General features: G+C 44.7%; 1 protein-coding gene across 3 annotated transcripts; it reads left to right on the forward strand.

Annotated features, from left to right (window-relative positions):
* Nucleotides 1–916: 916 nt before the first annotated feature.
* SLC22A3 (solute carrier family 22 member 3) lies at nt 917–27,919 on the forward strand. 3 transcript variants are annotated; one of them, XM_059468259.1, is made up of 11 exons: nt 917–1,619; nt 12,012–12,115; nt 12,508–12,662; nt 15,109–15,274; nt 16,270–16,387; nt 21,752–21,849; nt 21,986–22,200; nt 24,626–24,734; nt 24,984–25,096; nt 26,284–26,383; nt 27,121–27,919. In XM_059468259.1, exons 1-11 carry the CDS (start codon nt 1,215–1,217, stop codon nt 27,176–27,178), a joined length of 1,641 nt encoding a protein of 546 aa, XP_059324242.1. In that variant the 5' UTR covers nt 917–1,214; the 3' UTR covers nt 27,179–27,919. The 3 variants fall into 3 exon arrangements, 2 of the variants coding, with proteins under 2 accessions (XP_059324242.1, XP_059324243.1); XR_009418059.1 differs by lacking the exon at nt 24,626–24,734; XM_059468260.1 differs by lacking the exons at nt 24,984–25,096; nt 26,284–26,383; nt 27,121–27,919 and having other exon boundaries at nt 21,986–22,282; nt 24,626–24,652.
* Nucleotides 27,920–27,996: the final 77 nt, after the last annotated feature.

Here is a 27,996-nt window from a genome sequence, read left to right on the forward strand (position 1 = left end):
CTTCCTTGATTTGCACCGGTTTTTAAAATTGTACTTTGTTTCAAAACTGTAGACACTCACATAGTCAAGGCTGTTGGTAACCAAGGAAAAGGGATTGCAGGAAAAATCTTTGATAGATGCTCTCTGCTCCTTCTCCCAAGAGAATGCAGTTGTTATGGACCTCATGATCCTGAGGTTCAGAAAACACCACTATTGAATCTCTGACTTGATTCATGGTGTTGTGCACAAGATATGCTCACATGCACCCTGATCCTAGCTCCCTCTTTCCTTCTCCCCCTTCCTCAAACAGCTGAGGAGAAAAGTGATGTAACTTGTTTTCCATTCATTTTTGTGAAAGAAACACCAACATTTATATTTATATATAAATTATATATATTTATATTTGAGAGATTTTGTGGAATGAAATTTTACAAGGTCATGTAAAAGCCTTGAACAGGTAGATCAAACTTTAAGGGAAATAAAACCCTTGGATTTTGGTCTGTTGCAGTTTGTGACCCTCCCTTTATTTATGCTACAGAAGGAAAAGGCCCACGTGAATTAGGTGTTTACAGATGCTTTAGTAGTGCCTTGGAGAAGTAATTAAACTTTGCCAGTACTAATTTCTATTTCTGGAAGGAAAGACGATAGGTCTTTTGAAGCCTTTCTGTCCCTTTCTTTCTGTCCCTGCCATCCTGCAGAGAGCCTGCATCACTCACTGATGCTTTTTGCAACAGCTCCTGGGCTCTTTCCCATTTAACTCTGCTTTACACATTAATTTATCGCAGGCGCTGCGGGAGCTGCCCTTCGCGGCTCGCCCGTCCCGAAGGAGTTAACGGGGTTTATTACATAATCTGTTCAACACGCGGGATGAATAGGAAACGCACGCCCCTCTCTCTTCTCCGGCAGTCCGTGAGTTCGCTCAGCCCGGTGCCAGCCCGGTGCCCGGCTGTGTGCCAGCCCGGTGCCAGCCCGGTGTGTCAGCCCGGTGCCCGTCTGTGCCCCCATGTCCGCCCGCAGCCGAGTCCCGCTCCGCCTCCGCTCATGCCCCGCCGGCACCGCACGCCCGCGGGTCTGTCTGTCTGTCTCTCCGTCCGTCTGTGCGTGCACATGAGAAGAGAGGAGCGAGGAGAGACGAGACCGTCCCGTCCGTAGGCAGCGCCGGCAGCCGGTGCGAAGTGTGAGCGAAAGCTCTGCCACCCCCGGGGCTGCTGCAAGCGGACAGACCGCCTCGCATCATGCCATCTTTCGATGAGGTTTTGAAGGAGGCCGGGGAATTTGGAAGATTTCAGAAGAGGGTCTTTTTCCTCCTCAGCCAGACAGGCATCACTTTTTCTTCCCTGTTCGCCAGCGTAGTTTTCCTCGGGCGAGCACCAGGCAACTTCTGGTGCAGGATCCCCGGGGCAGCCGAACTGAGCGAGCGATGTGGCTGGACGCTGGAAGAGGAGCGGAACTTCACGGTGCTGCCCCTGCTCCTGGGGAACGAGTCGGCCGCTGGGCAGTGCGAGAGGCTGGATGTCACCTGGGACGCCTCGGCCAGCTGCAGCAGCCCGCTCGGCCGCTATGGCAATGGCAGCCCGCCGCTCGCCCCTTGCCACGGACACTGGGTCTACGAACAGCCCAAAGCATCCATCGTCGGCGAGGTAAGGAAACACCCACCCTCTGACCGCTGGTGTCCATCCTGCTGTGGGATGGCAGCGGTAAAATGCGATTGCCAATGTAAGGGTTGTTGCTTTGCTGGCTGCTTTTCCTTTGCAGGTTTATTTAATTCTGAGTCGCAAGCAAATCAGGACTATGAGTATGATCAAGTGCCAGCACCGAGCTTTTAGGGAAAGGTGAGCTGGTATGAAAGGCGGCTGTTCAAAGCCAAGTGCCCACGCTAAATTGAATGCCCTGCAGAGATATTGCTCTGTCTATAGAGGAATGTCAGATTAAAACAAAAAGTTAACTCCTTGCAGCTGAGGCTTCAGGTGCTCAGTTTCAGGTTTGGTGGTATAAATTCGAAGTGTACTCTATGACAAGGATCAATGCAGATTATCTCTTCTCTGTATTTCCAGTATTGAACATGTAAGTTTGCAGGTAATAAAAAAACAACAGGTGGCAGACTGCCTATCTAAGATCTGGCAGGAGTCAGCAGAAGTGATTGTGCTTACTAAAGAAGAAAAACCAAAAAAAAAAAACAAACATGTTTTTGTCCAAAGCTAACATTCAGCTTTTCCTGAATATCAGTGTCAGAGAACAGCAGGCTATTATCACTAGTTGTAAGCACTGGCAAATGCAGTGATTTTTTTTAATGAGGCTGCAAAAGGCCAGTGAAGATTCTTTCCTAGGAGACCCTTTGTGTAATCTGTAATTGTGCCATGGGTGTGCTGTGGTTTGGATTCAATATACAGTCTGCACTCTGGGAGTGTGTGTTTTAGTGTAATTCTGACAGCAATCGTCACTCATGCAGTGATGAAAAATCCAAAGTGTGCTTGGAGGGATTGGCTCAGAAATAATCAAGGTGGACTGCAAAATGTGTCAGCACAGTTGAGGGCTCTGGTTCCTACCTGTCTGGTGCCTTAATTCGGTGCTTGCACTGGAGCTGTGTGCTCCAAAACAGGGAGCTGGGCACAGCAGGCAGAGCCCTGAGCAAACACTGACCGGAGATGCTTATCCCCTCCTTCCAATTCAGCATCCTTCTCCCATCCAGCTGGGGCTGCTGTATCCTCTGTCGGGCTGTCCCAAGCAGCAGCGTTGTTCCCTGAGCCCCCTGAGCAGCTTCAGGCGGGGTCTGTGCCCAGGAGAAATCAGAGCACCCGACTGGCCCTGAGCAAAGGTTCAGATCTGGCTTTTGTGGATGATCTGTGACATCAAGGCTGCTCAGAAGGCTGCAGATGGCATGCAGGGAGTTGGTGTCAAACTTTGGTCCCTAATGATGATGTGTCTCTGCCCACGTTGGCAGGGGAAGGCAGGGAGGGCACACAAGTGGTGCCTGGGAGCTGCAGCCTGGCTCTGAAACAATCCATAGGACATGGACACAGTGGGAAGTTTAGGCTGCTGCCTCCAAGGTACCTCTGCTGGGGGACTGCGAGGAGTCACACCTTAAAAATAAAAATATAGAGATTCTTTTTCTGTAGTTGTCCATTTTTCTCCTCTTCAGCCTTGCTGCAGGTGAAGGCATGTGGGCTGTGTCCACAAGATCATGCTCAGAGTCTGTTTATAGCAGCACTTTGTGTATCTAACAGAGCCACTGTGATTTTCCAACAGCAATGGGTACAGCTATGGGAAAAGGAAACAGTATTTGTCTTGCAGCAATAAATGGGAGTGAAAGGTTCAATGTTCTCAAGCAAATATCCCATCCATCTTCACTTTCTTACTACCTTCTTTGCTGAGAAGACCTTTCAGGACCAGGGAAGGGAGGAGGGATGAAGGGATGATTGGGCAAGCACTCCCACCTAAGGTCCCAAAGGTGCATATTGGGAAAACCTTGGAGTGACAGTCTGCAAAGCTGGGACTGTCTCTCCCCTCTGCCAGGGCAGCAGGTCCCACCATTGGTGTCACTGTCACTCCTAGAGACAGTGACTCTTGCTGGCTAGGTCCACCTCAGATGGAGGCTGCTGGGCTGTGACCTGTGCAACTTGGAACCTCTTCCCAGTTTTGCAACATTTTCTGGATAAATCATACCCCATGAGGCTCAATTTCTTAATCTAAAAAGGAGGCTTGTGGCATGCATGTCCTGACTCACTTGCTCTGGGATCAGCTCCTAAAAGGGGCTTGATATTTTATTAATGAGTTATATACCCAGCAAAGACAATTTATATCCCAGATTTAATTAAGTCTCTTTTCTCCCAGCTGAGTCTCTAATAAAGCATGACTCAATTTAGGCTCTGTTTAATTAGCTCACCAAAGACTTCTTTTCTTACCCATCTACTTGTAAATGCTTCATTCTGTCCATGATTGCAGAAATGTTTCTTTCAGCTAAAGATTACTGGCATGTCTTGTTGAATCAGCAGTGGAAGTGACCAGGGAGACAAAGTCAAAAGGAGGAGTTACAAAACAGTCTCAGGATTCCTTTTCAGGGAGAAAGAGAGAGGAGGGAGGGAGGGAAAAGTCAGTGTACTGAAGGAGTGCTTCCAGGCCTATGGCAAGCACAGCTCCAGTGTGGATCTGCAGTGTGGCAGGGGATTTAGAGGCCAAAAGCAGTCATGCAAAGCCTTCCCTTTGGATAGATGTCAGATCACACAGGAGGTGTGGCAGCCAAAGCACAAGCTATTGCAGTAAGCTCTGAGCACCCTTCAGGAGTGAAATCATGTGGCTGAATTTGTGAGGAGTTGTGAAATAAGTGGCTCTGTGGTACTTCACTGCTCACGCTGCCCACTGGCCATTCTCTCATCTTAGACAGCTGTCTTGTGCAAAGTTGTTCACAGTAGCACCAACAGAAAGAGGCAAAGGGAAACAGGGGAGTGTGGATTGATACAAAGCACACTTCTTTGTAAGTACTGCTTGGGGTGCTGGCTGCATCACCTACTGCTGCAGGACTCCCAGGTATCAGTGTTGGGGGTACAGTGAGGTTCTGGGAGAAGGTATGTTGTCATCCTATTGCAGGGGTTCCATGCTGTTGTCTCCCTACCACAAAAATTTCATACCTACTTGGTGTTTCTCATGGACATCTCCTCAGAGCACTGACTCTTTCTTCTTCACAAAGCAGCCAACCAACTCTATTCCCTTCTCACCCAGCCACCCCACTCTTTTATAGCACTCTGCTTCTCATTGGTTACAGCTGTGGCCTCTTAAAGCCAGGCCTGTTCCTAATCTCTGATAACTGGCCCAGCTGCAGCTCCTTAGGGGTAAGATTACTTTCTACACTATCTTTATTTTCTTATATTTTATCCCCCTACAAATGTGCAGGACTTTCTTCCTTCAGCATTTGAGAAGAGCAATTTGTATTAAGAAATCATCACAGGAAGCAACACATGGCAAAGCCAGTTACTTTGTTGTAGTGATGGGCAATGCAGTTTTGCTAAAGATTCCCTCTTAAGATCTTTTGGTGTCCAATGGGCATATATATATGAGAGTAAGTCCCAACCTCTGCAGTTGTTAGCATTCAAAAACATAATCACGGAGCGATTATATGCGGTGCTTTTTATTAAGAGCTCTGGGTGCCAGGGGTATATTCAACCTAAATCTGACTCCGACCATACATCCGAGATGATCATGTTTTATACTCTATCATTATATAACTTTCATTTTAACTATTAAACTTATATTGTTCTATTGTATACATAGATTTCAGCTAAGCTTAGCCCCCCTCTGAATTTCCAACATAGTTTCTCATTATTCTTCTTATGGTTATATAATAATTATATTTAATTACTAAACAATCATCACATCTAACAATTATATAATTTATCATACTGCTTACGCAGGTGCAGTTGATCTGGGAAAACACAAAGCTTAACATTTTAGATTCTATCTTTAACTTTTTCCAGGGCTCCACTATCACAGTGACATGGCCATGGTCTCTGTGCTCCATTGCTTTAGGTCAGGCTTTTCTGTGAGGGCAATCCAGATTTCAGAAAGTTGTCACTGGTGCTGCACACACAAACCTGCACTGTGTTTGAGGTGAGCAAACAAGACCTGGGTTGACAGAAAGGTTTCAAGATATCATTTTGAGACACAGCTGAATTGATGTGGTGGAGCTGTGCAGAAGACCTTGGTCCAGTGCAATCAGCTCTGGTTTAATTGAGTGTGCCTTGCATATCTCCCTGTGAAGCTGTGTCAGCAGCAGGATGGGAATGCAGTGGCTATTGAGATTTTTCTTGAGAGAGGGAACCTGACACGGTAAATAATCAAGGTAAATCAATTCCTGACTCATGCCAGCTGGTGCCATCTGAAATGATGCTGGTCCCAGAGGGTGGCTGGCACTGCACAGGAGGGAGGGCTGGTGACAGCAGCAGCTGCTCAGAGGGAGGAGGGAAGGGAAGGACTGTGTTGTTTCTGTGCAGCAGATGGAGATGGAGAAACAACAAATGTGCTGGGAGGGTGCAGTGGACTGGAGGGTCACAGCCTCATGCTCTGGCCCAGGGGTCTGGAGGGGAGCCAGGTCACCCCCTGACCTCTGTAGCACTTGAAACAGAAAGTGTTCTCACTGCCAAGTCCTGCTGGGTGAGCCTTGTGAAGGACCCATGTATTCAGGACATACAGAAGTCAATAAACCTAACTTTTCCAGGAAACTGTGCTGAAGATGGGGTCATTAATCCTTAAGATTTCTGGGCTTTGGCACTTTGCACTATAATCCCTGAGAGACAAATCAAGCAGTTTGTGACAGGGTGGCTGGAAATAGTGTGCCAAGGAAGAAACATTTTCTTCAGACCTTTTTGTCATTGGTAACTCTTCAAGGCATGGGCATGAGTTACAATTGTGACTGCAGCGAAATGGCCTGAGGTGGTGGAGGAAAGGAAGAGGGAGATCTGTGTGGTCAGCAGCAGCTACAGAACAGATGGGCATATTTTAGGCAGCACTGATTTCAGCCTTTGTTGGCAGGAGTTGAGCAGAAGGGACAGATTTCAATATGTCCTGTGTGCAGCAAAGCTTCACACTGTAGATGATGCCACTTTGAGCCCTAACAATACTTTGTTGCTGAAGTGTGAGGTCTGAGGTGGACAGATGATAATCTGAGCGTAGCCTACTGCACCTGCTGGAATCGATCTTCTTACTTCTCTGCTTGCCAGCCATCTCAGAAAATACCAGTCAGCATTTGCAGAGAAACCTGGAAGGAAACAAAAATAATGTTTTGTCTCATGGTTTTCAGTCCCTCAGAGTACGAGGTAATATGTCAGTCAAACTCAGGGTGGAAGAAGCACAGCTGATCCTTATGCTATCCTCCTCCAAGGGAATAAACAACTCAATTTACCCTCAAATTGTTGATCTAGTGTGACTGTTGTTATTGGCGTGGCAGTGTATCCGGTCTTATTTTCACTGTCATGGTGGGATTAATATTAATTAGGGGAGGGAGAAGGGGAAAGGTCACACAGAGAGCAGAGGAAGAAGCAACTGCTGAATTTCCAATAAAACTGTGACTAAGATTTCTCTGTATGAGAGGGGCTGGAGCAATTGCTTGCAGGGGTCATGCCAGTGGGGCTGTGTGTCTTCCACTGCCATCAAACCCTCGTAACTACTTGAGGGTTCAATTTTTTTTCTTGTTATTTTGAGGACAGTTGCTGCTTTTCTCCCATTAGGAGATGAAGACTTTCTCTACCTCTTTCTTGCTTTATCCTTGAAGAGACAAAGGAGAAGTACAGAAAAGGCCTTTTGTGCTAGGACACTCAACAGGTGATCCCAGTGGCAGGGACACAAAGTTCATGGGCTTTTGGTCATGCACAGGAGAGGAGGGAGACTTACACAGCTTTCAAAACTCACCTGTCCCTCAGGCCCTGAGCCCCAGGGCCCTGGCAGCAGGGTAGTGGCTGACTCCTCCTGTCCTGGTAAGTGCTCAGCTTGAAAAAAGACAGGGAGAAGGACAGTTGCTTGATCCCTGAGCATTCTGCCAGAAGCTTTAACAGAAAGGAAAAAAGAAGGCAATTTCTCCCTTTCCACTGCATGCACTTGCAGAGGGGTTTGATGCAGTAAGGATGTAGGAAAGACAGCAGTCTGAAAGGCCAGTTGACAAGAGGAGAGGAGAAGAACTGCGCAGCAACAACTCAGGAACATGTAGCCACAGTCAGCATCCCCCTAGGTTTCCTTAAACTTGAATATCTCACTGAACCATTTGCCACTGGCAGTGAAAGGGTAAACAAAACTCTTTCTGGTCACTTGTGTGAATGCCATTTAAAATGTGTGTCTGGGCTCTGGACATGCTGCTGCAATTGGGCTGGGGAATAACTGTAAAATTCTTTATTGGCCATAGAGTTTAATCCGTTGTTTTGTAATTTAATTGTAACAGGCAGTAAAGCTCTTCAAAACTCCTCCCCAAGGATGCTACATTTTGAGGAGCTGTTAATGGCATGTTGTGATTTAAAACGATATATTTCTACAGGGATCTGTCTGCTGAAGTGAATAAAGGTCACTCAAGTACCAGGAATTACAAGTTTGTGGTTAGTCTGCAGGTCAAACTGAAATGGAAAATGTTGGCCTTGTTCCAAAGCCATGAAGAAAGGAGAAGTTGCCACAGTTCCATATTTCCCAGTCATTAGTCATGTACAAGCTCATCCAGTTGCCACTCCTTCTTACAGTGATTGCACCACTGAGGAGCTACAGGGAGCAGAGCAAAGCCTCTTCCTTCTCACAGAGAGATCTCACCTGGGTGGTTTGCTGCTCCTGTATAGATCAGTGAAGCACCCAGCACTGTTCCACCCAGTCACAGCACTGCTCCTGTAAATCTGAGCATCTCGTTGGTGCCCAAGCCTCAGCACATGTGCAGACATTCATGACAGGGTTGTATTTCCAACCAGCAGTGGCTGGGCTGCAAGGCTGGCAGGGAGGACAGAACTGCTTTTTCCATCTGTTAAGAAGAATGTCTGGAAGGAGCTGGTTCCTGCTGCCTGTCTGTGCTGGCAGCACCTCATTTCTGCTCACAATGGCAGCTCATTGTCACAGACACATTTTATGAAAAATCCTTTCGTTAGGATTTTTTCTCCTGGGAAGCTGAGAAGCCTCAGAGGAAAAGAAAAACAATAATTCTCTGCTGCTGTGGAATGCAACAAGTGCATCTTGATTAGTCTCATGTAGTTGTTTTTAATTAATAGCCAATCACAGTCCAGCTGTCTCAGACCCTCTGGTCAGTCACAAGATTCCCTTTGCCTTTCCTTTCCTTTCCTTTCCTTTCCTTTCCTTTCCTTTCCTTTCCTTTCCTTTCCTTTCCTTTCCTTTCCTTTCCTTTCCTTTCCTTTCCTTTCCTTTCCTTTCCTTTCCTTTCCTTTCCTTTCCTTTCCTTTCCTTTCCTTTCCTTTCCTTTCCTTTCCTTTCCTTTCCTTTCCTTTCCTTTCCCTCCCCTTCCCTTTCCTTGAAATCCTTTCTTCTATTATTTTAGTGTAGTTTTAATATATTATTTTCCTTTAATATAATATATATCATAAAATAATAAATCAACCTTCTGAAACATGGAGTCAAGATTCTCATCCCTTCTGTCGTGCTGGGACCCCTGTGAACACCACCAGAGTTCATCACCAAGGCTAAGAGAGAACAGTGAGGAAGTGGATAGTTTCCCAGTTTGGGCAGTTTTTCAGTCAGCTCCCTAAATGGAAAGGGTGTGTTTGGGTGCACAGTGGTTTGTGTCCTAGAGTGGACAGAAATCCTGTAGGGGAGGCCAGGACTGAATGCAGAGGTGAGCTGCAGGGCTGTGCAGGGTGCTGCACCAGTGCACTGAGGGGCTTGGCTGAGAGCACAGCAGAGCCAGGAGGAGGATGTGCCCTTAGCTGGGGCTGGCAGGCTGAGCTAGGTCACTCGCTGGGTGATTACAGTGAAGAGCCAGCTTCTAACTCTGGTTTCTAACAGGGTCTGTTGGGGTGTAGCCAGCACTGTACAGAACAACAAATAGGCTTAAGATCAGGGGAAGAAAACCCTAAGGCTTTACATCACATTTTCATATCCTTCTCTCCCCACCCTCTGGCACTGCAATAAATGCTTTAGCATTTTCAGAAGTGTAAACACCAGCCTGTGCATGGGCAGGTGTATGAACGCTCAGAAGGAGACAGGAGGCACCACACCACTGCCTTCTGTGGAGGCTGCTAGCAAGGAACGTGGGAGGTGTTTGGGAAGGGTATCATTAGCACTAAGGACTAACTGCAGGCAGTCTGAGAACATGGGTAAACTGCTGCAGATTATTTTTGTCCAAGGGATGCACATAGGGATAACTTTCATGCACAACCAAGCCAGGTCACAGCTGAAGCACTGAAGTGGGTCTGACAGGCAGCCCGGATAAAGAAAAGGTCTCTGCGGGGTGTTCAATTCTCTTTTAAAGGTTACATTCCCCTCTAAAGGTTATGTTTGCAAATGAAAAACAAGACATTAGCAGCGTGATGACTTCAATGCTAGGTGCTACGTCAAGCAAGCAGAAGTGCTTATCTATATCAGAATTTATTTAAATACTTAGAAAGTGACAAAGTGCAGGGCTAACTTAGGAGAACAGTGTACTGTGGCTAATCTTCTCAAAGAGCCCTTAGCTCCTTAGGAAGTTTCCTGTATGGTACTATTTCCCAGAATATATACAATATTTGACTACATTGTTAGTGTAGAGGTAGTTTCAGCTGCTGCATAAATAGTAGGAAATTGATGTACAGATGAAAGAATCCTCCCCGTTAAAGATACTTTCCCCTTCCTTTCTGGTATCCATTTGTTCTCCTGCCTTCTTTCATGATAGTTTATTCCTTGCTTGTTTACAATAGAGAGAGATAAAATAATTTTTAAAAAGCATATTTTTTTCAGTTTTTGAAAAGGGGTCAAGGAGAGTCCCAACATCTGTCATCAGCACAGGCAATAGCACTGTGATTTTAAAAAATGTTCTTTTAATGGCCATTCTCATAAATCCCCACTGATTTCCAAAGATGCATCTTTTGATACCATTTGCTGGCATTGTCATAGCTTCAAAGAGCAAGAGGTTAAGCAGCCTCTGAAATCTGAAAGTGCTGCTCCATGTTCAGTCTAATTTAGGAAAGCATTGCAATTGCCCTTGAGTAAGACAGCTGAGAGCAGGTTTTATTCTTCTCAGAGGTTTATGTGGCTCTTGCTCCAGATTTACAGAAGTGGAAGCCAGGTGCTCATAGCTTGACTTGGCTGACAGGTGACCAGTCAGGCTCCCTGGAGTAATGGGGTTGACATCCAAACCATGACTTTGTTTAAAGTCAGTGGAAATGGGATATCTACCAGGTTGGAGACCTGTGAGGTGCCCCTTGTATGTCCTGTGTGATCTGAGACCCCTGATATCTCAGGCCCAGATAATACTCTGGGCATTACAGCATGCAAATGTCTGGGATGCAGCTCGGGCACATGGCACAACATTTTAGAATCTGGAGAACTGGAAATGGCCAAAGAGGCTGCTGTCTCCCTAGCCCACCCTGAGCCCACTCTGCTCAAGAAGAATGCTTGAGCCTTGGTGTTGTCATGTGCTGGTGAGCACAAATGTGGCACACTGTGTGTGCTTCAGCAACCAGCACCTTGTTGACAATAAAAAAAATTTCTTTCAGCTCACATCTGAAAGCAAAAGGGTCTCTCTAGGTACATGCTGGCAGCTGCTGTTGTCTGTGGCTTCTTTTGGTCCTGAGGTCTCATTCTTGCAAAGATTACTCCAGGTATGGATTGAAATCTCCTAAATCCCAAATGGTCTGCAGTAGTTAAATGTCTTTATTCTCCAGAAACAACTACAGTAATTTCCACTGCCATGCTGCCTATAGAATTACTTCCATTTTAGTTTCATTCTAGTTTTAGTTCACAGCCCCTTCCTTCCTCTCAACCACTTTTCCCTTCCCTTTGCCTTCTCTCATCCCCACTCCCATCCCTAGCAGTGCTAGGCAGTTACAGATGCTGCAGTATAAGGAACAGAAAAGTCTGGGAAAGCTTCAGCAAGAAAACATATATTCAGTGTGTCTGCAATTGACCTGAGATCTGTTTTCAGTTTCCTTGGAGACCACATGTTTTTGCTTTTATCTAGAAGGCACTAAGGAGAATAACTAAACGAACAGATTTCTCTAAGATGCTGTTTTCACTGGCAGTGGCTGCGGACCCTTATTCTGCACCAAACAAAGTCAGGACTCTGCCTTGGCACCATATTTAACGGTGCTGCTTGCAGAAGAGCAATTTGCTTTCCAAATCTGGACAACCAATGTATGAAAGGCAGCATCCTCTTGGCAATGTATGAAAGACAGCATCCTCTTGGCAAGGAGGAGCTCTCCCTATTCATGAGCACTTTAAGAGTGGGCCCACCAAGTGCTTGTTATTGAGCAAGCAAATCTGAGCTTCCTCTTCCCCTTCCCTGTGGACCTATGCAGTTCTGTAATGTTTTGCCCTGAGGGTGACAAATGACTCACCTGGGTGTTTATGTCTCTCCCTTGTTCCCACAGTACGACCTTGTGTGTGGCAATGCCTGGATGCTGGATCTCTCACAGGCCATCCTCAATCTGGGGTTCCTGGCTGGGGCATTCATCCTGGGCTATGCTGCTGACAGGTACAGTATGAGCTCATACTTTGGTTTGTTGGGAGGGGAAACCACTCTCAGTATCACCTGCAATAGGCTCGTGTCAACATTTTGCAGGTTTAATTCTCTTGGGATAGATATCTCCAAACTGAGTTAACAAAACCCAGCCAATGTAATCTTTGCTTTGATTTGGTCTGGAAACTTTAAGCAGTTGTAATTACTGGTCCTGTTTGGAGCTTAAAATGCCACAAAATGAGCTTTTCTTGTGGTTTCCAAACTTTACTGTGCACATCTGGATCCAGAAAGGGCAGAAAGACACAGAAACAAAAAGGAAGCAAAGAGGAGCTTTCTGGCTGATGTTTACTGAAGGATATTTAATAGGTACCACTGATGACTTCCACTTTCTTTTCCTTTTTTTACAGATATGGCAGAATCCTCATCTACCTGCTCTCCTGCCTTGGGGTTGGGATATGTGGTATCATAGTGGCATTTTCACCAAATTTTACTGTATTTTTGATCTTCCGGTTTCTCCAAGGCATGTTTGGCAAGGGAACCTGGATGACATGCTACGTGATTGGTGAGAGCTCTTACCCTCTTTCTTTCTTGTTTACGGAAAGTGAGGGATTTTTGGAGGACAAAGACTCTGGCTGTATCCGCTTGTCATTGTATTTTCTCTTGGGAGCAAAGCACTGGCCTGGAGTCAGCAGACAAAGAGTAACCCAAATCCATCCTGGTTAATGCATTTGTCCTCCAATGATTAAGAGGTGGGGGAATGGATTATTGATATATAAAGTTTTTGTTATTACATAGAAGATCACCAGGATGATAAAAACTCTACAGAGCAAACCCCAAACAAACCGGATACACAAACAGGGACATGGTTTATTTTGGCAGAGTCTGAATGTCCTACACAGATGTTCAGAGGAGTTAGCTGCTTCTCCTCACTGGGAGGACAGCTTGGATGGCTGCTTTCATTCTTTAGCTAACTGTCAAGGCTGCACACCAGGTTCCATATTAGGATTATTATTTTCCTGAAATGGGAAAAGAAAGGGAAGCTTTGTTATAAATAGCATCAAAGCAGCAGGGATACAGAATCTTTGGTAGATTATAATTCATCAGTCTGTAGTCTATAGCAATGAAGCTCCTTGCACAGCAAGCTTCCTTTTGACGAGGAAAGGATACTGTTGTGGGCTCTTGAATGCCTGCCAGGATCAGCACGGCAGTCATAAAGCAAGAAAAATCCAGACATTGAGGAAGGCATCCTGCAAGAGACAGGATGCCAGATTTACTTAAAAATAAAACCAGTCATTTGGTGATCTACTGTTATAATCCAAAACATAGTGATAACGTTATATAGGGTGTAGCACTGCTGTTGTCCATGAGGCCTGTGACAAGTGTTTAAAATTCCTGGTGGAAGTTAGATGAATGGGAGTGGAATTGTAACCAGACATAAACACTTACAGTGAGACCTGGGAGCACTGTGGTGATCTATGTGCAAACATACCAGTCTAGCCCTTTTAGTACCTAAAGCCCACAAGAACCTTGTTTTTCTGGGCTAAGTTACACTGCTGAGCAGCTCCTGTCCAAGATCCAGGGAAAGGACCAGAAGCTGCTTTTCCTCTTACTTCCATGCACATGGCTTAATTTTAAGCTGAGATCTTATCTTGAGACTTTGGCAAGTGCTCTAACCATCAATATGTTTTATGAGAGACCCAGGGCTTCCTTAAAATGGCCAAGCTTTAACAGAAAGGAATGTTTTTCAATGCTCAGATCAGGCTGCCTGACTTTAGGGAAAGATTCAGAGATCCTGAGAACCTCAGGAACACTGTATTACTGCAGGCCTAAGCAAGGTGCCTGACTCTTGGATAGAGTGATTCCTTCCAAATCCCTTCAGGGATCAACTCTTATCTCCGGGGATCACCCAGAGTATTTGCCAACCTAACATCTTTTAAGAAACATACATGTACAGATCATAGGTTTGTTTGCACCAGGAGGGAGGCTGCAATTAATACATTCCCAAAGCTCTTGATCTGTGCTTCAGCTGCCCCAATAACCTCCCTTTGTATGTATGTAAAAATACAATCCAGTTCTTTTGGGGCCAGTGCTAATCAGCTATCCTTAGGCAACAGAGCTGCCCCTGAGCTATGCAGAGGTGATGGATAATCCATAAAAATGGTCATGCTGTCATATCTCTCTGCATTGCCAGCCAAAACAAACCATTGTTACTTGTACATTTGTGTCTCCTTTAGCAAAATAAATAAATAAATAAATAAATTTAAAAGAAAATGTTTTCTGCATGTTGCAAGCCAAGGTAATACCCTCTGCTTTTACTGTGAAGGTGTTGTAGTGAAGATTGTTTTGGAAAAAACAGGAGACACTTCTTCATTCATTGCTTACCTCAGTTGTGAGCAATGCATGAAGAAGTGAGATGGGATATTGCCTGAAAAATGAGCATAGATTTCAGAGCTATTAGACACATTCACAAAATAAAAAATCCACCAAATGATTAAAAAAAAACCCAGAAAACAAAAACTAAAACTTTCCTAATAAATGAACAAACCAGACTGTATCACACCTTTCCCTCAGAGCAACCATGATATGGTTAAGCTCTCCTCCCCACAGATGCCTTGTCCATATTACCTGCTGTGAGCAGCCTCTGCCTGAAGGATCCCCTTGTCTGGGCATGTGCCAAAACTGCACCAGGGAGAGTGCTAAGGATTTCCCACCAAGCACATGATCATGATGCAGTCTCAGACCCCTGTTGTGGCCCTATGTGGTTCAGTAGCAAACACAAAGTCAGAAGCCCCTCTGGCTGGAGAAGGGTGGGTGAGCTGATGAGGAGGTGTCACTCGTGTTTGCCCTGGACAGCCTCAGTGAACGCCCACACTGCTGAAGACAAAATGCTGGGCTAGACACAGCTGTGGCCTGATACAGCATAGCCTTCCTTATATTTCACCTCTAATAATTTATTTTCGACTTGGGTTTGTTTCTGTGTTATTCATTGTGGCTTTGTCTCTGCTCAGTGACGGAGATCGTTGGTTCCGATCAGCGGATGGTTGGAATTGTGATTCAGATATTCTTTACCCTGGGAATTATAATTCTCCCTGGAATTGCATACTTGATTCCCACCTGGCAGGGGATCCAGCTGGCCATTTCACTGCCCAACTTCCTCTTCCTGCTCTACTATTGGTAATGTTGCGGTCATTGCTCTTGTCATTATTGCTATTGCTATTTGAGCACCTTGGGAGTCCTGCTGTGGCTCCAAGTCTCCAGAGTGGAAGATCTAGGTTAGGAAGAAGCTATTTGCACATTGTTGTCTATGTAATTTGTAATTCCTCTTTAGTGAATCACAGACGTACATTACTCTAATTTTTCTGCCCATAGTTTGCCTCTCTGATCAGCCACAACTGGCCCTTCACATAACCCTGCTCTGTTTTATAAGTTAACTTGACCGAAGTTGATTTTTCCCATCAGCCATGAGATCCCACTTCTGCCTCCCATTATCTACTTAGATAAAGTTTGACCTTGCTCTCAGGTCCCCTGGGCTGGGCAGTACAGCTGATGAGAAAGCAGAGCTCTGAGCCATGGCAAACACCTGTCTCAGTGCAGCGGTCCTGTGGGATGGATCCCAAGAGTTAGCACCCAAGGAGCCTCCTCCTGAACTGCCTCCTTAAACACTGCCTGCTGTGAACCTTAAAACAGTGCATCATCTTAACCCTAGGCTAGCAGAATCTGAAGCACCCATCAGTGGTATTGCTTTGTTCAGTTTATAAAAGAAGTATATGTTTGTGTGCGTGTATCTTACAGTGATACAGCCAGAAGCTTCCTGATCTGCCTGTATGTGTTACTCTATGTTTAGTGTTGGCTTTCATTGTTGCTGTTCTACAGGAACTTTCTTTGCTTTTTGGTTATACTTTTGACAACCAGTGTGCAGATACAATATTAAAATTTCTGATTTTTCAGCTTTGCAGAGTATTGATGTAGTCTCTTTTCTTCTTTCTTGCCCAATAGGATCAAATATTTTGCAGAAGGCTGTCTGGAAAAGCAGTCCTCAACAGAGTTTTTGTGTCCCAAAGACTGACAAATCTGGGTTTTGTGTTAACACAGGGTAAAAGATAAAAGACTTTGGTTTACTTATGATATTACAAGGTAAAAGCCTTATTTACACTTTTGTGTTCTTACAGGGTGGTTCCTGAATCTCCACGTTGGCTCCTGACACGCAAAAAGGGAGAGAAGGCATTGAAAATCATGCGCAGCATTGCAAAACACAATGGGAAATTTCTCTCACCCCATTACTCAGAGGTACAGTCATGTGTTTGAGCTAGAGGTTTTTCCAAAGCTTTCTTAAGCTTTGGAAAGGTTCAGTGGTGTTAAAGTGCATTCTCTCTAAGGGATGGACAGCACTCTTGAAGAGTCACACCAGAACAGTTTGTTGTCAGTCACACAACTACTTTGTTAATTGCAAGATGGGAAAAGTGAACTGGCTGGAAATATACAGGCTGAAAAAAATAAGTTTGCAAAACAAGGAATCAGGTCTTTCTTTTGTAACGCTCCCACTTTAAAAACTTGTGGGAAATATCAGAAACTACCCTGAGGGGCAGTGGTGTTTCATAGCAGTTGCCATTTGATGTGACAGAGCGAGTGGAGATAGCATGATCCACTTTCCTGGCTCTTTTTCTAGAAGTTCCTTTCACAAATCTAAGAGAAAAGGAAATTAGATTTCAAGTATAAATTTGCTTCCATCCCAACAGGGAGAAAATGAGGAAGCTCTGTCTGATAACACTATTCACAAAGTAGGATGATAAGTGTTAGAGTCACAGTCCTTTGGCCAGCGGTCATGACAGAACTTGAAAGGACTGATGCATTTAATGCAAATAATGCTGCCATGACATTGCAGCATTTGGCTTGTCCTGTGTTGGTTGCAAATGTCTGGCTCTCAGCCCATGATTACTGCAGCACTGGACTTATGGTTCAGTGAGAACAGATGTGGTTAACTGGAGTGATTAAGGTCCCTTTCAACACGAAACATTCTATGATTCCTGTGCTGGGACCCCAGAGCTGGATGCAGCACTGCAGGTGGGCTCTCAGCAGAGCAGAGGCGCAGAATCCCCTCCCTGGCCCTGCTGGCCACACTGCTTTGGATGCAGCCCAGGATACAATTGGCTCTCTGGGATCCAAGTGCACATTGCTGGGTCATGTCCAGCCTCTCACCCACCAGAGCCCCCCAAGTCCCTCTGGGCAGGGCTGCTCCCAGTCTGTTCATTCCCAGCCTGTGCTGATCCCAGGGGTTGCCCAGACCCAGGTGCAGCACCTTGTTAAACCCCTTGCTAAAGCACATGAGATTATGAAAGGACATAGAGCTGTTGAAGTCCAGAGGAGGGCTGTGAAATGATCAGAGGGCTGGAGCACCTCTCCTGTGAGGAAAGGCTGAGAGAACTGGGGGTGTTCAGCCCAGAAAAGTGAAATTTCCAGGGAGATCTTAGAGCTGCCTTCCAGTACCTAGGGGACAGTTACAAGAGAGCTGGAAAGGGACTTTTGACAAGGGCATGAAGGAACAGAACAAGGGGGAATGGCATCAAACTGAAAGAGGGCAGTTCTAGATTAGATGTTAAGAAGAAAATCTGCACTGTGAGAATGATGAGGAACTGGAACAGATTTCCCAGAGAAGCTGTATATGCCCCACCCTGGCCAGTGTTCAAGGCCAGGCTGGATGAGGCTTTGAGCAGCCTGGCCTAATAGACAGTGTCCCTGCTCATGGCAAGGGAGCTGGAACTAGATGAACTTTAGTGCTCCTTCCAACCCAAACCTTGCTATGATTCTATGAATCTATGGTCTTTTGCTGGGGCACATACACCAGTGTGATTCCCACATCCAGATCACAATTATGCAGTGCCAAGATGCCCCAAGTCATGTAGCAGAAGTTTGTGCTTCCGCAGCTTCCTCTCCATGTTCAGCCCCACATTCATACACCCACTTCCTCTCTAAACATCAGCATTTTCAAAGCATCATGTCAAGAAGATGTCTTTCCTAGTTTTTTCTTTAAAGTTGTATTTATGTTTTTGTTTTTTTTTCAAAAGTGTCCATGCTCATGGCCTTAAGCCACTCACAGCTGTAACAGATTAACCTCCACACATCCAGATTTGCACTGGCTCTGTTCCTAGGACCTTTTTAATATAGAATCTCTGTCATCCTTTTGCTGTGTCCAGGGGAAAGAGAGCATCTCCAGGAAGTGCATGGGTAATGGATCAAGGGTATTTCTCACATTAACTGATATCAGACTTCTCTTTCATGAAGCAGCTCCAGAATTTCAGGCTAAATGCTGCAGATATGGAGGCTCAGGAAGAAGTGAGAGGCATTATTCCTCAATGCACTTGGGCTCAGATTTTCCAGTATGTCTGTATCAATTTCATCAGCCAAGTCTCTTACACGGCTCTGGATGTTGCAGCTTTGGGTTTTTGCTGGCTTGCAGAAACCACAGATGACCTTTATATGAAAAAGGATAAACATTTGCTGCTTTTGCTTTGTGAGTTATGACACTGGTGTAGGTCAATGCTAACCAGAACTTATTAAACTAATTCTAAATTATAAACCCTTTTTTCCCAGTTGCTCATATTTATTCTATCATGGAGAGTTTTTCAAACTAATTTTCTAATTTTGGTCTCTGTCCAAAACCAGAATGAACTGCAACCCTCTGAGTAGAGCTGCTTCTTAAGGGAATATTGGATCAAAACCTGTCCCTTTATCTACAGATTTTTTTTGCTACCCTATAGAATATCTCTAGACATGTTTATTTCTTAAATACATTAAATTACATATGTAAATGTTATATACATACACGTACATATAAGCCTGCATGGCCCATGAAGAATTAAGCATGTGTAGAACTATGTACACAAAAATCATTGTGGGAAAACTGATATGTAATTTTGCTGGAACATGACAATGTGAGGGAAGTTATAAAGGGCTCATCTAGGGTTTTCAAATCTTTGGAAACATGGGCCCTGTCACTGAATTCCTGACTGCACTGGTGTGAATAGCAAAGCTCTCCTTGACTTCACAGAACAAAAAGAGGATTTTTTCCCCTGCAAAGTGTTGACTCTCCATAGTGCTTTTTTTCTTCATCTATAAAAAAGTGCTCAGTCACGCTGGGGGTTATTTTGACTTTATTAAGACATAAAAATACAAGCGGCAGTTGTGCTGAATTTATCTTTAGTCCTCTAGAAATCTAAAACCATATTTGCACAAAGTCACAACTGATGGCTGGCAGCCTGTTCTTATAAACAACAGACATGGCAGCTTTATAACCATATTATGGAGAGTCCAAGAGCAGTGCAGAAACCCAGCAACCTCAGCCTGCCTCACTAAGGACTCTGGCATGCAGCACAAGTGGCAGCGCTTTGAAGAAAACTTTTGGCTCTGGTTACAGAAGAAAAGTGAGAGGGAGTAGAAAGGAAGTTCAAACAAGTGTGGGCTTTCTCTGTCTTACTTACAAAGCTTTGTGTCAATCAGTTAGGAAAAAGTCATGTGTAAACACATCCAGCCAAATCTCACTGAAAAACAGCTGTGCTACCTTATGATATAATAAAACAAAGGGTGAAAGCTTTGGGCTCAGCCCTGGCTGAGCTGATGAGACCCTCAGGCAATGCCTTTGGCTTTACCTGTGTTGTCATCATGGATCTGCATGTTACCTTGAGCTTCTCTGTCTTTCCACTCCTGTCTCCCCTCTGGCCTGGGCTCCTGCCCCTCTGTGAGCAGCAGGTGCTGTGGTAATAGAGAGGGGTTTGCTCCTCTCTTAGCTCCTCCTCTCAGGAGGGGTCAATAATGGAGAATTAAAGCAGCAAGGCTGCCTAAAATCCTTCTAAAAATGGCACAGCAGGTTTAACCCCATGTTCCCCACAGCTGCTTTGAGAGCTGACAGCAATCCCAGCTGTGGCTGCCAGGTCTTGGGCAGTATCATGTTTGGTCCCTGCCTGAAATTGCCTCTGCCTTATCTTCCTGGGGTCTTCCTCACTTGCCAAATGACCATATGAATGAGGGGTTTTCACCTGGCTCGGTTAAAAACTGCTGGCCAGAGTTAAAAACTGGCCTAGATCAATGTAACTAATCCCTTTTTGGCCCTACTGGTATTCTGGCTCTGTACTATCTACAGCAATGAACTTCAAAGGATAAACACAGGACTGTTTGAAATCCTGCTCTTTTCTGTTAGTCTTAAACCCTCTAACCAGTAGTTTCATTGAGTATCTCATTGTGATTGATTGCAGGCAGCTGAGAGCAGATTTATTATACTTTGTAGGCAGTATGAGAACCATTAATTCATACTTAGCACATTATTTTTTTCAGGGTAAAAGCCATGTTCAGCACAGCGTGTGTGTATTTATATCAGGACCCTCTGAATTTCACTGGTTGAATATTTTGTAGCACTCAAGCTAGATCATAGATCATAGATGTTATAGATCTCTGCTCTTTCTCTCACTCCCCTTTTCTTCCTGCTGCCCAGCTTGCTGCCAGTGATGTTGCCAAGCCCATTGCCTGCTGCTCAGCCCTTCTCTCCCTGCTTCCCTGAGCCCATTGCTTTGCCCTGTCTGCTCCTCCCTGCCACCCCTGGCAGAAGGCAATTCTGTGCCCAGTGGCCCTGATGTGACAATGATTGCTTGTTACCTTCCAAGTAAATCCAGGTCAACAAGGAGGAAATAATTTTTCCGTTCTCAAGTTAAGATTGGTGATTTTTAAATTGATTTTTGCACAATCATCTCATTAAGGAAAGCTAACAGCCATATCCAGTTATTAGCTGTTCCAACACCTGTGCACTGCTCTGGAGTGCTATGAGCAGCAAGCTGGCTTGCCAACACCTTTGCTCACTGGACTGGAATATTGCTGATCACTGTATTTACACAGAAACTGTGTCCCAGTGTATTGCTCTTGTGCCGAGATTGAGGCAGGAACAGGCGAGAGGCAGGATCATAGAAAAGGCAAAGAAGGCTTTATTCAAAAGAACCATGCTGTCACAGACACATTTTATGAAAAATCCTTTCCTTAGGATTTTTTCTCCTGAGAAGCTGAGGCCTGAGGAACAAAATGTAAACAGTGGTTATCTGCTGCTGTGGAATGCAACAGGTCCATCTGTGATTGGTCTCGTGTGGTTGTTTTTAATTAATGGCCAATCACAGTCAGCTGGATTGGACTCTCTGTCCGAGACACAAGCTTTTGTTATCATTCCTTCCTTTTCTATTCTTAGCTAGCCTTCTGATGAAATCCTTTCTTCTAGTCTTTTAGTATAGTTTGACTATAATATATATCATAAAATAATAAATCAAGCCTTCTGAAACATGGAGTCAGATCCTCGTCTCTTCCCTCATCCTAAGACCCCTGCGAACACCGTCACACCGCGTGGTTTTTACAGAGTGGTATGATAGGTTCTATTCTTTTGGCTAACTAACAGAAACATCTTTCTCATGCACTGTCCTTGAGAGGAACAGAAAAAAAAAGTAGAAAAACACCCCCTGCAAATTTTTTATACTCAACAAGTTATCACATTTTTCCAACTCCCTAAAACTTCTCACAAGCCGCTGTGAGAAACGCTTGCCGTTTCTCTCTCTCTGTCCCATGGCATCCCCACCAGTGCCTGCCTGCCTGTGACAGCTGACTGCTGCCCACTTGTCTCCTCAGATCACTATTAGCAACGAGGAGGTCAGCAACCCCTCCTTTCTGGACCTGGTGAGGACTCCCCAGATGAGGAGGAACACGCTCATCCTGATGTACGCCTGGTGAGTGCCCATGTCACCCAGTTTGTTACCTGGGTGAGGGGTCTTGAGGAAAGATTCCCTTGTGCCTTTTAGGGTCTTTCCAGCTGCTTGCAACCATTTGTTTGCCACCCAACTCTTTTTTCCCTCTGCTGTTTAGGTTCACAAGTGCCCTTATCTACCAGGGGCTTGTCATGCGCCTGGGAATTACCGGAGGAAACCTCTATCTGGATTTCTTCATCTCAGGAGCTGTGGAGCTGCCCTCTGCTTTCCTCATCATAGTGACAATGGATCGCATCGGCCGGCGCCTGCCTTTCGCCATGGGCAACATCGTGGCGAGCGTGGCATGCCTCATCACTGCCTTCCTGCCAGAAGGTAATTCATTCCCTGCCCTGGGACAGGCTCTGCTGCTCAATGGCACCCCCTGAGCAAGGATAGTGAGCCCACAGAGCTGCAGGTAAAAGTAAAAGCATCTGGTGATACAGACAGCACCCAGTCATGGAACAGCACACCCTATCTGCATGTAGCACAGCACCTTGTTTCCCTGGCACATGGAACAGCCATCTCTTCGATGGGTTATGAACAACAGCTGGGAGCAGCCCTAGAGAAAACTTCTATCAAGGCTCTGCACGCTCTGTAAAGGCAAATGCAAGGGGAAAACATAGAAACATAATGGGAAAATACATTCCCTGACCTGGAACACACTTAGTGATGTAAGAAATCAGTGATTTTGGTGACTCATCTTGGTAAGTCTTTTCCTTTACAAACAAAACAATGCAAACCACAACACAATGTAGGGGCTGTGGTTGGCATCACAGAGATTGTTGCCTCGCCCTCACTCTCCCAGGAGTTTGGACAATGCTGAGAGGCTGGGAGAAAGATATGGCTTTTGATTAAGCCATTCTTATCTGGTTTCAAGGACAGAGAAAAGGTCTGATATTGCGCAAAGGCTTCCCAGCACTTCTCTTCTTTCTTTAAAGTGTTTTCCCTACCTTTCCCTACCTTCCCTACCCTTTTTTTGGAGGGTTTTGTTTGTTCTTGTTGGGTTTTTTTTTTTTTTTTGGTGGGTTTTTGGGTTTTTTTTTTGTTTGTTTGTTTGGGTTTTTTTGGGTTTTTTTGGGTTTTTGTATCCCTAGAGAGGCATTTGGAGGTGCTTTGGATTGTATATAACCATAGCATTATGCCTTATTGTGGCTGGGGACCAGAAGCTCAATGGACATCAAAAAGGCTTGTTCCTCCCCAGAACTGTTCCTATCAAAGTGAGGGACAGTCCTGGCCATCCTAAGAGGTTTTAGTTTCTCAAGGTATATATCATGGGGCTGCCAACAGCCTTCTCTCAGTAGGAGAGGACAGCCTTGGGATTAAGATACTTACAGTTGGACATTTGAGGTCCAAGTCCTGCTTTAAAGAAGTCTGTTTATACAGATGGAAAAAACCACAGCTCTCAGATCTGAACCCCTTCACACTGTGTTGCTCACAAAATTCCAGTCCCCTGGCAGAGGGAGGGCCCACATGGACGTCACCATCACCTTGGGAGTCTGATGGACTGAAGGGATGCCATGGAGATGATGTGGATTTGTTTTGTTCTTTCCAGCCTTTGTTTATCTTATATATTTTTGAAAACAGAACTCTTCAGGGCAAAAGCAGTGTCTTACAACATGGGGTGAAGTTTGATGGTGGTTTGTTTGGTTGTTTTGGAAGGGAAAAAACCCCAAGTGTCTCATTTTTTGGTTCAGGGAAAACGGAAATGTTTTCTTCTTCTTCCACTGAAGATTTGAAAAAACTCAATCAGTGCCAGAGCCCTCTCCAGTGGCAGAGCTCCCCTTTGTGCCAAGTTCAGGCTTGTTGTTTCACTTGCCTTTCTGTCTGCCTAGTCATGGTTAGACCACTCAGGAGACTGCCCTCTCCCAAGAGTGTGACAGAAGTGCTTGTCACATTCCTTGTCATGCACTTCCAGAGAGCACCAGATCTCCAGAGAGGGGTTGCTCACAATGAGAGGGGCAGCTCTGCCCTGCTGTGTGTGAGTGGCCACTGCATCCCTGCTGATGTCCAAGGGCTTCCTGCTGATGTATTCAGGGCAGTAGCTGCTCACCAGAGCTTGAGTGGAGCTGGGAGAGCTGGGCAGAGCCCACGGGGCAGTGCCAGGTACAGCCTGTGCCAGGTATGATGGAAGGGGAGGGGAGGATGACCAGGACTAGCATAATTAGGAGTGGCTAGAAAAATCACAAAGGGTAGATGGACTGCTCTAGGGAGAATGATTTTAATGCAGCCTTCCTGGAGGTTTCTAAGAGATGTGTAGATGTGGCACTTAGGGACATGGTTTAGTGATGCAGTAGCAGGGGTGGGTTAACAGCTGGACTCCATGGTCTTAAAAGTCTTTTCCAACCTAAGTGATTCTATGATTCCATGCAGCTTTAGAGGTATTTTCCTTGGGGTCAGAAGGTTTTGGGAGGTGACTCAACAGTGTTTCTTGCAGCATAACATCTCTCTATAGAAAAATACTCCTTTGTGGAGCACAATTTGGATGTGGAAGCTTATCATGGTTATTCTCCCACCCATGCTGTTATGCCCCACCAGTATCTTGAATCAATCAACTCTAGTGATTTCTACTCTCCATCTCACATGACATTTGAAAGCAATAAATGCCATTATAGATTGATACCTACAGCAGCGGCCTTTCAGTCTGATTGGCAGTGTTCCTGTGGTATAATTTCTGCTGACAGGCCTTGGGCTCTCAGAAATGCTCTGCTGGTGTGGCAGAGCACACTTCATGCAGAAGTGTTTCTTTTTGTATGAACAGATATCCCATGGCTCAAAACAACAGTTGCCACGCTGGGAAGACTGAGCATCACAATAGCTTTTGAAGTTGTCTATCTAGTGAACAGTGAATTGTACCCTACAACACTGAGGTATGTCACAAGCTCCCAGGAATCTTTCAACTTTTCCCTGTGCTTTTCACCATTTCCGATTTCACTGTCCTTGGTTAAACTTGGTTGTCTCCAGAGTTTCCTGCTCTGAATAGCCACTGTTTAAAAAAATGTGGAAGGCATACACTGAAGAGATAATTTTGGACCTAAGTCTACATTCTACTCCTGAAACTTCTGGCTACTCTGTTTGGTAGCCCCTCTCTAATATCTGGTACTTTTTGTCTTTTGCAGAAACTTTGGTGTTTCCCTGTGTTCAAGTCTGTGTGATCTTGGTGGGATCATAGCCCCATTCCTGCTTTTCCGATTAGCAGCCATTTGGTTGGAGCTACCTCTAGTTATTTTCAGTAAGATTTAATTTACAATATACTTTTGGTTTAAATACTCTTCTCCTAACAGAGCTTTTCTTTTGGGTCAAAAGCAGTGGCCTTATCTCCCCTGCAGAGCAGTGCTTCTCAACCTTATTGCCTAGAGCAAGAGGCTGAATGGCAAATGGGTGAAAGGTGATTGCTCTGCACAGTGTGGAAGAGCTCAGGTCTGCTTAGGTAACTCTGCTGAGGGAGCAGAAAAGAAGCTATGTCAAGTGCTTTAAGACTGAGAAAAATTTCAGCTAGGTTCTGTAATTGCATGGGAGTCTGTGGGTAAACCAGACTTCTTTCTACAAGGTAGATGTGACTGGAAAAAATCAAAACGAAAAGGATAGAATATGAGGGGAAATTTGCACCAGTGGCAACTTTAGCTGAAAACAAAATTGGAAAGACAATAGACCTTAATATTTCAAAAGATTACCATTATTTCAAGAAAATTTATAGATAGAAGTACAGTGTTCGCATTATCTAATTATTAAATTCTGCTGCCTCTGAGGGACATATGAATCCCCTCTGTCTTAAGTAAACAGCTACAAAATCAGAGAGGATCAGAGTGAACTATGCAACACTCAGGGAACATTTGATTTTTTGCTCCAGCCCTTCTATTTTTGACTTAATACATTAATATGAATTATATCTATGCAGGAAATTATTCCAAAATATCCATTCCTAATTCAGATTGTATCTGAATGCTGCTCCCCAAGGAGGAGTTTTTGTTCTGAACCACATAATTTACTTTGGCCATGGATAAAGAAGAGAGTATTCAGGAAAATCTCTGAGGTTTCAGGAAACACAGATGCATCCACATGACAGAGCCCTTTGAGAAAAGGCAGATTTGTTCTACATGAGAAATCGCACCCTGGTTCCCGTGCTGTTTTTGTACATTTGCCCATGTGCACTTACCTCAGGTTTTTGACTTCTAAGATCTCCCTCTGCAGAGATCAGGCTGCAAATGAGCTCCTAGCCCTCAAGTGATTTTGTAATAGGCTAAATTAATGTAACATAGAGGTGTTTGATTAGAATAGGTTAATCAGAAATAGCTGACGCACTTAAAACATCTCACTTCAAACTCAATCTGAATAAACTTTTCTCAGTGGATAAATGCTGAAAATAAAAGAAGTAACAATGTCCTTATTGCTTTTGTATTTCTTCAATGTTCATTGTAGGTATCCTTGCAGCTGTCTGTGGCCTCCTGGTATTGCTTTTACCAGAGACAAAGGGAATGTCATTGCCAGAGACAGTGGAGGATGTGGAGCAGCTTCCTAGGTATGAGATGGATTTTCTTACTTACACTTGGGTGAGGTTTCCAGGGGATGCTCTCCTCCAACTTTACCAACTGTCATAAAGTATTGATGTTTTCCAGTGTCAAAGTAAATTCCCTAGTTGGGTAGATGCCATGAGCAGGTGGTATTTTCCTCAACAGAAAGCTGAACTTTGCAATATCACTAAGGAAGGCTATTAAAATAATGTACGGCGATAAAACCTGTATTTTTCTCATAGAGACACAAAGTTGTCCTATGCATCTCTGGAAGCAAAAAGCAACAACACTGCACAAGAGAGGTGCTGCAAAGCATAGTCTGCAACTCTCTGCTCAAAAAACCTAGCCATTACCTCAGTCAAAGCATCCTGTGAAGAAGGGTCCCTTATAGATGCAATTCCACAATTTGTGAGATCGTTTAAAAGTCACATATGAGATGGATTTATAGCTGAAGAGTTTTAGGCACAGCTTACCCACTCCTGGCACACAGCAAGCCAGACTGCCCTGCAAATATCCAGGGACCTTGGCTAAATAATTTGAGGTCCTAGTGCTATAAGTGAGTTTCAAGGAGAGACTTTGAATATTACATTAACAACTTTTGCCTGATTCAATGTACAAACAAAAGGAAGAGGAAATTTTCTATGGAAAAAAATAATGTTTCAGTACTGCAGCTTGGACTACAACTTAAACTACATATTTGCCTATTTTTTCACATTTATACCCCTCTCCCCTTCTGTTTCAACAGTCATTTTGGAAAATGTGGCAAGAAACGGAAACACACGGACACCAACTCTTATATTTGACTTCTGAAGGACAGCACTGAGCTAAGAACTTTGTTCCCATACTGGGAATTTGTTCTCCAGCTGCCACCACTTCAGAATTTGCTGCAGAATATGGATTAAACTTCATGTTTCCCTTCTAAGCACAAGGACATTCAATACAAGTAGTGTATTTTTCTATGAATATGGAATAAATACTTTTTTTTTCTGAGTACACCATTTGCAAGAAGGGACTGTGGTTCTTCACAGAGAACAGAACAGCTTTAAAAATATGGAATGTCCAGCTCAGTGACCTTGTATTTATTTCTGTATCTATTTGAGACTTTTGTTTATTGTTTTGTTAGCATTTACATTTGTGGGGGAAGGATTTAAATGGTAGTGCTTGTTTAGATGACCTTGAGGAGGAGAGGATAGCTATTTTAACCTGTCCTCCTGTGCCCCTGAAGAATCTGGACCAATAGAAGTTATGATGGCTGAAGAAGGAGGGCACTGATCAGGGTGACACTTTCCCTGGTTGACAGGGATGGAAACCGACAGTGTGCATCAGCAGAACCTCTCTCTGGTCTGATTGTCATCCTTTTCAACAAGTGCCCTTCTCCCCTCCTCGTTCAAGGGCTTTCTGAAACGTGGAAACAGTCTCCTCCTCACCTTTCCAGGGCTTTATGGAGGTGTCAGTCCCTGCACAGGGCATTAGCTCTGCAGCACAGATTGTCCTGCTGCCCATTAGTGCCTTCCCCAGACACAGCTGGGGTTCATGACACCCCTCATCTCCCCAAGGGAAGGGCTCCTGCCTCCTCTCCTCTCCTCTCCTCTCCTCTCCTCTCCTCTCCTCTCCTCTCCTC

The sequence above is a fragment of the Ammospiza nelsoni genome, chromosome 3, assembly GCF_027579445.1.
Source record: "Ammospiza nelsoni isolate bAmmNel1 chromosome 3, bAmmNel1.pri, whole genome shotgun sequence".
NCBI classification, from domain to species: Eukaryota; Metazoa; Chordata; class Aves; order Passeriformes; family Passerellidae; genus Ammospiza; species Ammospiza nelsoni.